This window comes from Carlito syrichta, unplaced genomic scaffold (genome assembly GCF_000164805.1).
Source record: "Carlito syrichta isolate Samal-C Ts95f unplaced genomic scaffold, Tarsius_syrichta-2.0.1 Scaffold153566, whole genome shotgun sequence".
Taxonomy (NCBI): domain Eukaryota; kingdom Metazoa; phylum Chordata; class Mammalia; order Primates; family Tarsiidae; genus Carlito; species Carlito syrichta.
In genome coordinates, this window is record NW_007097662.1 from 1 (window position 1) to 15,081 (window position 15,081).

General features: G+C 50.4%; 1 protein-coding gene across 1 annotated transcript in view; it reads right to left on the reverse strand.

Moving 5' to 3' along the window:
• Positions 1-1,394: 1,394 nt before the first annotated feature.
• The window catches only part of CES4A (carboxylesterase 4A), an 18,759-nt gene continuing 5,072 nt past the window's right edge, over positions 1,395-15,081 (reverse strand). Inside the window, exons 2-14 of the mRNA XM_008050660.1 lie at positions 13,194-13,395; positions 9,112-9,253; positions 8,906-9,039; positions 8,455-8,608; positions 6,724-6,828; positions 6,538-6,642; positions 6,046-6,084; positions 5,327-5,467; positions 4,721-4,801; positions 3,885-4,038; positions 3,093-3,221; positions 2,807-2,879; positions 1,395-1,563 (exon numbers count right to left, since the gene is read on the reverse strand). Of these exons, the coding sequence (XP_008048851.1) occupies positions 1,395-1,563; positions 2,807-2,879; positions 3,093-3,221; positions 3,885-4,038; positions 4,721-4,801; positions 5,327-5,467; positions 6,046-6,084; positions 6,538-6,642; positions 6,724-6,828; positions 8,455-8,608; positions 8,906-9,039; positions 9,112-9,253; positions 13,194-13,395 (1,628 nt within the window). The remainder of the gene's footprint in view (positions 1,564-2,806; positions 2,880-3,092; positions 3,222-3,884; positions 4,039-4,720; positions 4,802-5,326; positions 5,468-6,045; positions 6,085-6,537; positions 6,643-6,723; positions 6,829-8,454; positions 8,609-8,905; positions 9,040-9,111; positions 9,254-13,193; positions 13,396-15,081) is intronic.

Genomic DNA, 15,081 nt, shown 5'->3' on the forward strand with positions numbered 1-15,081 from the left:
CGTGGACTTAGGCAATCCACTCACCTCAGCCTCCCAAGGCGCGGGTTTACAGGCTGAGCCACCGAGCCTGGCAATAATTTTTAAAAATTAACCGGACATGGTAGCACATGCCTGTAGTTCCAGCTACTTGGAAGGCTGAGGTGGAAGTATTGCCAGAGCCCAGCAGGTCGAGGTTGCGGTGGCCGGGAGCAGCTACTGCACTCCAGTCTGGGTGAGAGAGTGAGACTCCAACTCAAAAAAAACCAAAACAAAACAAAGAGATAACTGATGGACAAGTGATGGGTTGTGGCTGTCCTGATGTCCTAAGTGGTGCACTTGAGACCATGAAGAAAAAACGCCAAGTTTTTTGGGTTTTTTTGAGTAGGAATCTCACTCTGTCGCCTGGGCTGGAGTGCAGTAGCACACTCATGGCCACTGCAGCCTCGAACTGCTAGACTCAGGTGGTCCTTCTGCCTCAGCCTTCCTAATAGCTGGAACCACAGGTGTGTGACACCACACCTGACTAATTTTTTTGATTTATTGTATAGACGAGGTCTTACCAAGTTGCCCAGGCTGGCCTTGAATCCCTGGACTCAGGTAATCCTTGTGGTTCTGCCTTCCAAAGTGCTGAGATTACAGGCATGAGTCACTGCGCCTGACAAGGCCAAGTGTTTTACAGTCCAGTCAACTTTGCTGTAGCACTCCTTAACTGAGTGTAGCATAGCAGACACAGCCTAGTAAGAAGCAGACAGCAACACACTCCCTTCCTACAAGGGCTCAAGTTGAGATACCATTCACGTGATCCAACCATTTTATAGATGGAGAAATTCAGATCAAGTCAATACATCTTTATTGAGGACCATCTCTGTGTATAGACTTTGGGGGAGTCCTGGGGGAGATGGGTATGGGTGAGGGAGAAGGCCCCAAGCTATAAAAACTTTGTTCCATATCGCAGTTAACCTGACCAAGACCTCAAGGCCACTGTGAACAGGCATGAGGTTGAATATATCAGACTGTAAATTAAAAGATGGGTGCAATGACAGGGGCAATAGCAGTGTGGGTGAACTTCCCAGAAAAAGGATATGTAAGTAGATCCTGAAGGGTGGGAGGACCTGGAGGTGGGAGAGAAGGAGTTGTCCTGAGGCTGGGGAGATAGTCACAGTGTGGTGGTGAAAGGGCCTGGCCTAACCTGATGTAGAAAATGAGACGGGGGCATCATGGGATATCAGACTAGAGAGGTTGGTACCAGCTCCCAAACAATAGGCAAGGCTCCAGCTCTGGCCCAGAGGCAGAAGGGAGCTCCTGTAAGTCCTACATTGGGTTGGGCAGGACTCTTGTCAGATGCGTCCATCGCCAGTCTCCCCGAGGTCTGGGTGGTGGGGCCAACCCTTCAACTCCCTCCTGCATAGCCACTCTCATAAATGCCTCTGTTTCTCAGTTCTTTGAGGCTGGTGTAGTCTCATCCAAAAGGCCATCTTCTTCTCCTTGAGCTTCACACCAACCCTTGTGATAAAATCCAGCTGCAGGTACTTTTCATCCTTGTCATAGCGTGGCCAGCAAGGCAGCTTCCCACCATTGGGGTTTCTGCCCAGGAGGAAGGAGAGAGGATTGTTTATGTTCCTTTTTACCCTGACTTCTTTTCTCACTCTTTCCTCATCTACTTTCCCCTTAGGAGGTGGGGTCCCAGAGGGCTTTACAGAGAGCATACTTAGGTAGATCTTTAAGAAATAGTAGCTGGCCGGGCTCGGTGGCTCAGCCTGTAATCCCAGCGCTTTGGGAGGCTGAGGTGAGTGGATTGCCTGAGCCCGTGGGTTCGAGACCCGCCTGGGCAGTGAGACCTCATCTCTACAATAAATCAAAAAAAATTAGCCAGGCGTGGTAGCGCGTGCCTGTAGTTCCAGCTACTTGGAAGGCTGAGGCGGAAGGATCGCCGGAGCCCAGCAGGTCAAGGCTGCGGTGGCCGGGAGCGGCCACTGCACTCCAGTCTGGGTGACAGAGTGAGACTCCAACTCAAAAGAAAAACAAAAGAAAGAGTAGGAAAGTGTGTGATGGGGCAGGTTTTCCAGACAGAGGGAACAGTATGTGCCAGGCTTAGCGGTGTGAAAGACCAGGGCTTTTGGAGGAAGTACAAGTATAGCGTTAGGTAAAGAGAGAGTGTGCATGAAAGGAATAGAAGTAGAAAAGGGATGACACAGGAAAGATTTTGAAAAGCCTTTCATGCCAGGCTAAGGGGTGGGACTTTGTCCTGGGGGCAGAAAGAAGCCATGAAGTATTTTAAGCAGGTGATTTGGTCAGGTGCCATTTCAAAAAAACCCCTTGAATGGCATAAGGAGGATGAACAGAAAGGAGAGAACGCAGAGATAGGAAAATAGTCAGAAGGCTAGCCAAAACTCAGCTCAGATTTCACCTCCACCAGGAGGCCTCCCCTGCCTGCCAGGCTGTGTCAGACACCTCCTCTCTATTCTCAAAGTGCCTTGTGCTCCCCTAGAACAGCTCTCAGTATGTCAGATTGCAATTTCATGTTTTGGGGTGGTAAGCTCCTGGGAAAAGGGGCTCGTGTCTGCAATATTGTTGCATCCCAGCTCTGAGTACTGGGCTGGGCACAAAAAAGAGCAATAGTGAAGGACTGTGGAACTCTTGCATGAATGAAGAATGTGGGTCATGGACAGAGGGGCACCATTCTAGAGACATAGGATCTGGTAACTGACTGGGGAAAAGTAAGGCAGAAGAGGGACTTTGGTCAGGCTGACCGGGTAGTTCCTGGGCAAATAAGCCAGCTTGATCTAGCACTGGGCAGGATATGTCAGGGTCAGAGGGCCAGACTTACCCTGTGCGGGCAAAGTTGGCCCAGTATTTCATCATCTGGAAGCTAAGTGCTTTCTCTTCACTTGTGGAAGGGCCTGGGGGCAGAATGGGATGTGTCATTTGGGACAGAGCAGAGGATGCTGACATCCCGCCCTGCCACTGCCTTTGTGGCAGAAGACTTTGATTTGGGAGAGCATCCCAGGTTAGGCACTGGCTAGCTCCTTGTGGCCAGCCAGTGGAAGAGTGGGTCTGCATACCAAGATGGAGAGACTGGCCACCCAGAGGTGGTGTCAGTGGGGCTTTAGCACCTTTGGAGAAGGGATTCCCGAAGATGAAGTGAATCTCGTCCCCATGGTCTGCGCCATCAGTACGGGGTTTGACAATTATGCCAGGAGCATGGTGTTCAAACTCATACAGGTAGACAGGGAGGCCAGCATCTACGAAGAGGGAAACAGAGGAGGGTTGCATGAAAAGCCTCATCCTGGCTTCCTATCCACTCCTTGCATCCCACCCACCTGCATCAAGCAGGAGAAAGAGCTTCGGCTTCAGAATCAAAGAAGCAGGTTTGAATACTTTCTGTACTACCCATTAGCTATGTGATCTTGGGCAAATCACTCAACCTCTCTGAGTTGTAATTCCTTATCTGCAGACTGAGAATGCTAAAACTGAATTCATGGAATTATGGCAAGGATTATGGAAGCCCTCCTCTTCTCTCTTTTGAACCTTCCTTTCTTGGCCTGACATTTAAAGGTCCTTAGTGTCTGCCCTCTCCAGCCCTACTTTGATCTCTCATCCACATGTTCCCCAAGCTCCTCAGTAGGCCCTGGGCAAGACTTTCAAGGTGCCTTCAAGCCTGTCTTCTCAGCCAGGAAGCCTTCCCTGACTACCCTAGTCTTCTCTGGGCTAGCTGAGGTCCTGCCTTTGTCCTTAAGAACAGCCCTTTGTCTCTTATGGTTGATAGCACGCTGTGTCCTCTCTCTGTGACATCCTGGAATCCTATACCAGCCCAGAAGTCCAGAGAAGGTAGGTGAGCAGTTGGTAATCAGCACAGCTGGAGAGTGGATGAGTCCAGTGTGGCCACTCCTGGGGACCTCACATACCTCGGTGGTAGCGGGCGGCCTGCAGCGTGGAGTACACAAAGGTGCTGTCTTCAGCTATGTCCATTACACGATTTCGTAACATCTTCCAATCATGCTCATTGATGTCACTCAGGTATTCCTCCATCACAAGTGGTAGCTGTTCCTTGGTGACATTCTGGGTGGGGAGGCCATACCTATCCTGAGGCCTGGGTACCAGCTGGGCCAGAGGTGGGTCCACCAGTGACTTGGATCCAGGCCCAGCTCCCTATGAGTTTTTGGCCTGAGGGAGGGGGCAAAAGAGAGCTTCCTGGGAAGGTCTCCCTTTCTGCTGATTCTTTTTTTTTTTTTTGAGTTGGAGTCTCACTCTGTCTCCTAGGCTGGAATGCAGTGGCACACTCATGGCCACCCCAGCATCAACCTGCTGGGCTCAGGCGATCCTTCCACCTCAGCCTTCCATGTAGCTGGAACTACAGGTATGTGCCACCATACCCAGATAATTTTTTTATTTTGTTGTAAAGACAAGGTCTCACCAAGTTGCCCAGGCTGGACTTGAACCCCTGGGCTCAGGCAATTCTGTCATCTCTGCCCCCAAAGTGCTGGGATTACAGGCTTGAACCACCATGCCCGGCCCTCTGCTGATTCTCACCCCTGATTGTGCTGCATAACTGCCTCCCATGACCCTGAGGATGCCTGGAGGACCCTGCCCACAGGCAACTATCTGATCCCATGTCAAACCCCAGGCCCCATAAAAAAGATTCCCCTACCCTGCTGAAAGCCCCTTGCAAAGAACAGCTACTGGTTAAGAAAAGGGGTCAGCCTTGTCCAAACTGAGCACCCCTGCCAGCAAGGCTTCTCACCAAGAGGGTCCTGGAACTCCAGAGTATCCTGGTGATGATTTTTTTGGTCATCATGTATCGGTTTAGCGGGAACTTCATGATCTGTTCTCAAGAACCAGGTATGGGTCAGGCCTGAGCTTTGGGAGGGATTCTGGTCAGAGCTACAACAGGCCCCAAGGGTCATGCTCATCTAATTGGTGAGATTTCAGACAGTGCACACAGGCCAGGAAGGGCCCATGACCCTCTCCTGTCCTGTTCCCATCCTGTTTATCACTGCTTCCTGGGTCAGAGTTGAAGTGGGACTGGGGAGAGGGGTTCATCCTGAGCTGGGGCATTCACCCAGACCTGGGAGCAAGGGAGGGCCCCAGGATTTGCAGTTGCCTGGAGACCTGGGAATGGACGTCATAACCCATCTAAACTGTGATCTGAGAAACCCCTAACAGACCATACCTTCCCCTTTCTCCCTTCTATTATTCCTGGCCAGTTCTCTCACTGCACAGGAACTACAGGAGGATCCCAAGCCTACAATCCTCAGAGGGTCTACTGGTATTGACCTGGTGCCCAGCACTGCCCAAGAGGCATCCCCTGCTACCTCCACTATGGTGAGCCCCCCTACTACTCACTCACATATGGCAAGAGCCAATTGAACTCCAGATTGTTGACACCCAGAAGGTAGGGCACAGGTGAAACCTGCCCCCTTTTCAGGAGCACCACAGGATCATCTGGGAACACCACACCGTCCACCACAGGGCCCATGAACCATGTAATCTACAAGGCAAGGGCATTTCCAGCCAGTCCTCCCACATAACCTCCCAGACTCCCTGTGGCCTTGAATACCCAGCTCAATAGGTCCCTCTCCAGACACACTGCTCTAGCCTAGGCTCTTTAATTGGGTAAAAGCTGGAGCTGGCCATGGTGACCCCTGGAAGGGTGGATGTGGGAGGGGACCAGGACAGGCAGGACCAGGCTACTTAGACTTGGGCAAACACCTCAGGTATCCACATAGCTCATGCTCTCATCTCTTGATGGTCTTTGCTAAATGTCCCTTCAATGAGTCCTAACCTATTCATTCCATTTAAAATTCTACCCATAAATAAATAAGTAAATAAATTCTACCCCTTCCAGCATACTGACCCCCTTACCTTCTCTATTTGTTGCTATTCACTCATAAACTTCTAAGGAGGTGAATAATTTACTTGTCTATAGAATTTATTGTCTCTCCCCTCTGGAACATCAGTTCTACTAGGGAAGGGATCTTGGCCTGAACAGTTTCCTGAGTATCTTGAGTGCCCGGCACACAATAGGTGTTCAATAAATACCCAGATTGCAGAATGTAGTCTACTCACCTCTTGAGGGTCTTCCTGGGTGCTCAGTTGGAAGAATCTCTGTGGGGAAGAGGAGGGGAGCAGAGTTAAAAGAAGTCTTGGCTGGGCACGGTGGCTCATGCCTGTAATCCCAGCACTTTGGGAGGCTGAGGTGAGAGGATGGCCTAAGCCCATGGGTTCAAGACCAGCCTGGGCATCTTGGCAAGACCTTATCTCTACAATAAATCAAAAAATTAGCCGGGCAGTATGGTGTGTGCTTGTAGTTCCAGCTATTTGGAAGGCTGAGGCTGAAAGATCACCTGAGCCCAGCAGTTCGAGGCTACAGTGGCTGGAAGCATGCTACTGCCCTCCAGCCTGGGTGACAGAATGAGACTCCAACTCAAAAAAAAAAAAGTCTTCCCAGTGGGTTCCTGCAACAGGGTCCCTGGAGAAGTAGTTGAGGATGGCTGGGCACAAGGATAGGAGGGTTCCCTGGCAGGCAGCCAAGTTGGGCAGCTGGAATGTTCTACCTACCATCTTCTTGGACACTTGCATCACCTCAGTCCCTGATAGCGCCCTCAGGCAGTCTACCAGGATCCATGTGCTGTTGTGGTTGCAGCCAGCCAGGTGGGCGATCTTCTATAAAGAGAAAAAGGGGTGTTTTGGGGTGCTTTCATCCTGAACCTCCTTGCTGAGCCCTGGAGGAGGAGAAGCACCTACCTTGGCCACCTTCAGTGGGTCTGGAGTGATGAAGCTTTTGAATGTTGCAGTGCCACTCTGAGAAATAGCCCGATGGAAGAGACCCCGGGCTAGGGGTGACATTATCTGTAAGGGTAGAGAGCAGGGCACCCATCAGATGCCCAAATAGAGCCACTGTCTGACCATGGCTGGGCAGTTGAGGGAACCCAGGAAGGACAAGCAGCCAGGAGGGAGTCAGGGATCCTGGGTTGGTATTCTAGACCTAAAGCCAGGGCCTTCCTGCCTCTGGTTTGTGCAGTAGGTCCCATGGTTCCAGAGGGGATCTGAGATTGTGGAAGGGGATCTGCTGGTGTAGGGAAGGGGTCTCTCTTTGCTTTTGGGTTAGAAAGGAAGGGAGGTGGGAGAGACTTCATGCTTCTCTCAGCCCCAGTTACCTGTGCTGACAGCTCTTATCCTTTCTCCATTGCCCAAATTTGGGGGAACAAGTGCATCCTGGGCTTCCCATTACATACCCTACATACCCTAGACTTCATGTGCCCCAAATCTGCTCCGGTCAATCCTCATCTGGGTGGCATCTCTCACCCCACACCATCCACTCAGCCCCAGGGGCCTTCCCTAGTTTCTCTGCTTATTTCCAAACCCCATCTGCCCTAGTCCTGTCCATTTGACCTCCTTTGTGACTCTAAGCCATCCTCTATTCTCTGTCTTCCTGGCTCTATTTTAGAATCAGCCCGGATGATCTCTTCTGGGATATAACCTACCTTCCCTTCCCCAGTTGCTCTCCAAGTACCTGTTCTTGCTTCTTACTAACCAATTCCCATGCAGCAGACTGAACCATCTCTTTAAATACACCTGTTAGCCGGGCATGGTAGCACATGCCTGTAGTTCCAGCTACTTGGAAGGCTGAGGCAGAAGGATCACCGGATCCCAGCAGGTCGACACTGGGGTGGCTGTGAGTGTGCCACTGCACTACAGCCAGGGCGATGGAGTGAGACTCCCATTAAAAAAAAAATACACCTCTGATTGTATCACTTTCCTCCTTAAAATATTTTCCTGCTTTCTAGAATATGTTGGATAAAGTTGCTTACCTTCTCTAGGCCTCAGTTTCTTCATCTATAGAATGGGAACAACAACAACAATACTTTTCTTTTTGGACTATTGAGGGAATTAAATGAGTGAATATATATAAGGTGCTTAGAAGAGTGCCTGGCACACAGAAAGTGCTCAGATGTTGAATATTATTATTAATGTGACCAGCAAGTCCCCGTGTGCTGTGTTCACTTCCCAGCCATGTGTCCCTCACAGGGCACCTTACCTTATATCCACATTCCAGGCACTTGCCAGGCCAGCAGTCATTCAGGAGTCAGGGGCAAAGCCCTGTCTCCATCTTAGGCCCTTGGTTTCCAGGTCTGGTGTATGACCTCAGCCCTGCCCAGATGGTGGGCTCTGTTCAGGGGATAGAGCTCTGGGGGAAGGTGAGGAGCAGGAGGTGCTGGGCATCTGCCAGGGATTCGCTGATTATCCCAAGCTTCAGCATTGCCCTTCCTGGGGTTTTCTTATCAGTGCTTTTCCTGAACAGAGCAGACACTCTTGGCTGTGAGAGGCAGGACCCTCGGAAGGGGTGAGGGCATGCCTATGACAGGCATGTTCATGTGCATGCAAATCTGCACATATGTCTGAACAGTAGAGGGTACTCTTGTGGAAACACGCGGGGCTGCGTCTATACTGGGTCCATCTGGGGATTGCACTCACCAGCCCTGAGACGCTCATGCCACCCGCTGACTGGCCGAACATGGTCACACAGCCTGGGTCTCCCCCAAATGCCACGATGTTCTCTTGCACCCAGCGCAGAGCCGCCACTTGGTCCAGGAGCGCCCAGTTCCCACGGGCGTGGCTGTCACCCGTGCTGGGCGCGCGGGGTTCACAGTCAGGGTCCCGCGTTCGACAATCAGGGTGCATAGGGTCCCCATGCTGCTCAGCAGTGCCCCTAGGAGACCCCGTCCTGCGACCACACCTCCTTCCTTAGAGCTAGCTAGGCCCGCCCCATTGAGAAGGTACCGAGCGCCCGCCTTTCCACCGGGCACCAGGCCCCGCCCCTGCCACGCGATCCCTCCCCACAGACCACGCCCCTCTCCTTCCACCCAGTCCCCGCCCTGAGCTGCTGTCTGGAGCAGGCCCCGCCCCTGGCCTCGGTCCCGCCCACCTCAGGAAGCCCAGGATGCCGAGCCTGTGCTGCAGGAGCACCACCACCACTTTCTCGCGGGCCGCCAGCTCGGAGCCGTCGTAAGTGGAAGCGGAGCCAACGAGGAAGGCGCCTCCTGGGAACCAGACCATCACCTGGGCGAGGAAGGCCGGGGCCTGAGCGGGGCGGAGGGTGGAACCGTGGGTGGTTGAAGGCCAAGTACTCACCGGCAGCAGAGCGTCCCCAGGCGCGTGCTCTGGCGCGTGCACGTTCAGGTACAGACAGTCCTCACTGAAGTGCAGCCACTTGTACTGTTTCTGCGTGTTTAAGTACATGGAGGCTGTCTGCCCCCAGGACTCCTGAAGGCACCTGCCGGCACAGTGTGTGTTGGGGCCCGCCGACAGTGGCAGTGGGAAAGAATAGTTTCTTTCTTTTTTGAGTCAGAGTCTCACCCTGTCGCCCAGGCTGGAGTGCCGTGGCATGCTCACGACCACCGCAGCCTCGACCTGCTAGGCTCAGGCAATCCTTCCCCCTCAGCCTTCCAAGTAGCTGGAACTACAGACTTGCGCCACCACATCCAGCTAATTTATTTATTGCAGCCTGTAATCCCAGTACCTTGGGAGGCGGAGGCGAGAGGATTGCCTGAACCACATGGCAAGACCTCATCTCTACAATAAATCTAAAAAATTAACTGGGCGTGGTGATGTGCACCTATAGTTCCAGTTACTTGAAAGGGGGAGGGAAGGCTAGGCGCGGTGGCTCACACTTATAATCCCAGCACTTTGAGAGACCAAGGTGAGAGGATTGCCTCAGTCCACGGGTTCAAGACCAACCTGGACAACTTGGCGAGTCCTCATCTCTACAATAAATCAAAAAAATTAGACGGGCATTGTGGTACGTGCCTGTAGTTTCAGCTACTTGGAAGGCTGAGGCAGAAGGATTGCCTGAGCCCAGCAGGTCAAGGCTGCAGTGGCAGTGAGTGTGCCGCTGCACTCTAGTCTGGGTGACAGAGTGAGACTCCGACTCAAAAACAAAAAACCCAGGATCCGCAGTGAAGGGGTAGAACCAAAAGCAAAATCCAGGCAGCCTCTGTGCATATGTGTGTCTGTGACAGAGACCTCTTACCAGCCTTAGAGGCCAGGATTGGGAGACAGGTTGGTCTCCCCAAAAACCTTGACTCATGGGTTTGCCTGGGGAGAGATTCCCTGCTCCTGTTGGAGACCCTATTGGTGCTGTCAAGGCAGAAACCTGTGTGCCTGGGAACCTCCCTGTCTTTCAAGCTCAGTTCCCCTCAGTCTCCCTTCTATCTCTCAAACAGCTCTAGAGCATGGTGCCTCCCCTCCATCCCAGGACTGTCCTCTGTCAAGACCATTGCCGTCTCTTGTCTGGACGTCTCTTCACATTCTTCTCCAGTTCGTCCTTCACACTCTGGCCGACCATGTAACTCCCCCTCTTAAAACCTTCTCTAATATGTACAACCATGATACATCAATAAAAGCAAACAAAAACCTTTCCTGACTCCTCAGTGCCCTCGGGATGAAATTCATTCATCCACACTGACCCAGGCCCTCTTTGCCACATAGTCGTCTCCTTCTCAGCCACCCTTTACTCCAAATAAATATGGCCCCTTGTTTCCCATTTCCAGCCCCTGTGCCTCTGTCCTCAGCCAAATGCCATCTCTCTGCCCAGCAAACTCCTACTTAGGTTAAAGGCCCAGCTCAAATGGTGCGCTGACTGTGGGTCACTTCTCCCTGTGTGCCGCCCAAAGCTCTATCCACTGTTTACTAGTACTGGTTGGAGTCCTTTCAGCTGGTTGCTTTTCTCCCTCAAATGACCATGTACTCCCCAAGGGTAGGGATGGAGGTGGATTCATCTGGGTCCTGGCACCAACCCAGTGCCTTTTAAAGTGTGGATATTTAGGGGTATCTATGGAGTGTGGACTGTCCGGCCATGTCACCTTTTCTCCTGGCTGGCCCAACTCCTAGAGTGGCTATTTTTGTAACACTTGGGCCTGGACCATTTAGTTGGGTGCAGGAAACCATGTCTGCCTGTTCCTGTGCTGTCTTCTTCTCATGTCCCAGCCTGTTCTAGAACATCACCTGCTCCCTTTCATCAGTACTTCCCAACAGCATTTCAACCCGCCTTGATCCGAACCTATCCTCTCCCACCCACCTTCCTTAGCAACTATCCTATCGCTTTTCCCTCAGGCCAAACTTTTCAACAGATTCTCTGTCTCCCTACCCCAACCTAGCCTCTCCAAGGTCACCAGCAGGCTGCTCATCTCTATTTTTACAGGTTGTTTTTGGTCTTCCTTGCTTGACTTCTTGGCAGAAGCCAATGTTGATATTAGAGTGCTTTTTTTTTTCTTCTTTGAGTAGGAGTCTCACTCTGTTGCCAAGACTGGAGTGCAGTGTCAAGCTCACAGCCACTGCAGCCTCGACCTGCTGGGCTCACGCTATCCTCTTACCTTGGTCTCCCAAAGTACTGGAATTATAGGCATGAGCCACCGTGCCCAGTCAGAATGCTGTCTAATAAGCCACATCTAGCATCTTACCAGGAAAGCCAGGGCTTTTATAGCCAAGAACTGGGGTTATGAACAGCTGAGGCTTCTGTCTCCATCCCACCACGAAAGCCATTCTTGCCATAGTTGCCAATGACCTCCACCTTGCCAAATCTCTGTCATTGTCTTACTTGCCCCGGCATCTCTCAATGTGGTTGACCATATCTCCCCTCTTGAACATCATCCCTTCTCTAGGGTTCTGTAGTACCCTGCTCTCCTGATTCTTCTGCCTCATCATTGGTGGCTCCTCCTCCTCTCCAGGTCTAAGCATGAGAGTGTCCAGACCTCAACCCTCAGTTCATTTTATTCTATTCTCTCTCCCAAATTGTTCTCATCCAGGCCCACGACTTCATACCATTGACATGTTGATGACCAGTTTGCCTCCAGTCCCCTTTATCCAGCTACCAACCCCACCTATCCACATGGACATCTGTCAGCAAGTCTTCACTATTTCCCTAAATGGTACCCTGCTCCCTTGTTTGCTCTGGCCAAAACTTAGTCATTATCAATTATCTGTGATTCTTCTTCTCTTGTGGCTCACATCCAACTCTCCAGAAAATCCTATCAACTTTACCTTCAAAATAAATTTGGACTCCGACCACTTCCTACCATCTCTACTGTAACTACCCTTGTGGAAATCACCATCTCTGCAACAGCCTTCTCTCTGGCTGCTCCCTCTCTCACCACCACTCCACAGGCTAAATTCTTACTCTGAATACTCTGTGTTCTAAACAGCCATTGTTCTGAAAGCTCATGGCCGGTGTTCCAACAACTGACACCCAGACTTCTACACAATGACACTCTAACCTCTAAACCCCTGATACCCAGGGTTTTAACAATGGTCATCCCATGTTCTGTCACCTGATCCTTGGGATTTTAAATAACATTCACACAATGTTCAGAATGTCTGGGGTTCTCTCAGTGGTAGCCAGTGTTCTAACAATTAACACTCTGGTACTAGTAACAGGAGGTCATGGTCTAGCAATGGACAACCTGTTTTTAACAACTAGACGCCCAGGGTGGTAGTTGTAGTTTTTTATATCAGCTGACACTCGAGTTCCAAAGCAGACATTTTTAAAACCCTGTGCTCTAACCAATTGATGCTGAGCATTGTTAATGATTACCACAGAATGTTCTGGACAAGTGGATTACTCAATGATCTGAATAAACAGTAAATACACTTGTTCTGGGTAAACTGCCAAGCCCAGTGGCTTCAAAGGGCAGGCATTGTCCCAGTCATGTTTGTGTGACTCAGGGCTTGAACCTGGCTGTGGTGACGCCAATACTTGAAAACTGAGACTGAGCTGTACATTTCCCTTCGTGGAGCTCCCTCTTCAGGAAAGGACTGGTGGTACCATGGGGTTTGATCTTGGGCTCAAGCCCCAAGAGAGAAGGAAGAGCTCAGGGCTGTTTAGGGGAGTGGGATGTGAGTAAGAACTGCTTCTCAGACATATTTAGGAAAACTCAGCTCATCAGCACATCCTGGGGCACAGTAGTGACAACTTCCCCCTTGCCTGGAGCTGACCCGTGAGAAACCAAGGGATTGTCAGTGCCTTAAACACTATCTGGACCAATCAGCTCATTATATAGGTTTGGAAACTGAGGCCCAGAACAGGTCCCAGACCTGCCTGCAAACACACAGTGAGCTCTTCTCAGTAAGTTGTTCAAAGCCTCACCCAGAGGCAGGTATGCATCCCCTACCCCCTCAGGTTCTGCCCACCTCCCAGCTGACAGTCCTCTGGCTCTTACGAAGGGGGGTAGGTGGTAGCATCTCTGATTCCTTTCCAGGACTCCGGGGGTTCTGGGGGAGCAAACCTGAGGGCACCAAGAGGAGGTCTGGAAAAGGGGACTCCCAGGAAAGCATGGATGGGAGTCTTCCCCACGTGTATCTTTTTTCCACGGAGGGTCCCATATTTGGTAGTTACTAGAGGTTTCTTGATGTGCAAGTCACCTGGAAGAGAAGGGAAAAGGGTTACCTCTGCTCAGTCACTCAGCCACAGAGGGGACCCTGGCCCGTCTGCCATGGGAAGCAACTGCTGCTTTTCATGACAATTGATCATAACAAATGTGTACTTGCCCATTTTTTCTTAAGCTTGTCTCAGAACTTTTTCTCTCATTTAACATGTCAAAGCCAGTTGGGCTCAGTGGTGCACACCTGTAATCCCAGCATTTTGGGAGGCAGAGGCGAGAGGATTGCCTGAGCCCAGGGGTTCGAGATCAGCCTGGGCAACTTGACAATACCTCGTCTTCACAATAAATACGAAAATTAGCTGGGTGTGGTGGTGCATGCCTGTGGTTCTAGCTACTTGGAAGGTTGAGGCAGAAGGATCGCCTGAGCCCAGCAAGTGGAGGCTGTGGTGGCTGTGAGCGTACCACTGCACTCCAGCCTGGGTGACACAGTGAGATGCCAACTCAAAAAGTAAGAATAAAAACAAAATAAAATAAAATAAGATTTCAAAGCCATGTTGGTAGGTACATAAAAGTTTGTGTCTATTATATAAGCTATTTCACTTTGTCATTTAATGTCAATAAATGTGTTATTTATTTATTTTCTTTCTTTTTTTTTTGAGTTGGAGTCTCACTCTGTTGCCCAGGCTGGAGTGCAGTGTCACGCTCACAGCCACTGCAGTCTCAACTTGCTCAGGAATCCTTCTACCTCAGCCTTCCAAGTAGCTGGAACCACAGGCATGTGGTGCCACGTCCAGCTGATTTTTTGATTTATTGTAAAGATGGGGTCTCACCATGTTGCTCAGGCTGGTCTCAAATTCCTGAACTCAGGTAATCCTCTTACCTCTGCTTCCCAGAGTGCTGGGATTACAGGTGTGAGCCACCGCACTTGGCTTATTTGGTTTCTATTTGTGTGATAATAATATAGCTAGACCTCTTTTCTTCTTCCGAATGTTTGCCTGGCATATTTCTGGGAAGAAATCACACATATATATGCATTCTCATATACATACTCATGAGTATATTAATATACTCACATGTACATGCACATTTATACATACATAGGTACTCATTAGCCCAGGTCATGAGAACATAATCTCCTATTACTGAAATACCAGGGTGTTAATTGTTAGAGCACTGGCTGTCACTGACAGAACCCCAGGCAATCTTTAGAAATAAAAGCCAAATGCATGCTCATATACACATATACATATGCATACAAGTATGGTTATATATAGGGTACAATGTAACTGTCTGCAGCATATGTATTACACATACACACACACAAAGTACACCTATATCATACTCATACCATGATTATAGCATACCTATAGCATAGCCAGCCCTCAGAATACATATGAAATAGGCCAAGCTGAATCCAGTCTTCTGCCTGGGAGTGCTTCTTTCTTCCTCTTCTAAGCTCTCATCCTGCCCCACTCCTATTGCCAAGAGTTGCTGAGGCCTCACATCCACTGTCCCTTCCAGAAGTTTCCTTTTCTATATCTCCTCTCCTCCCTTATCAAAACTAAATCAGAGTTTTGGAGCTCCTTTGGCGCTCATTCTGTAAAATGATGGAAAGCAATTAATTCAAGTAATTATTATTATTATTATGTTTAAGTTGGAGTCTTATTCTGTCACCCAGGCTGGAGTGCAGTGGCACGCTCATGGCCACCGCAGCCTCGACCTGTTG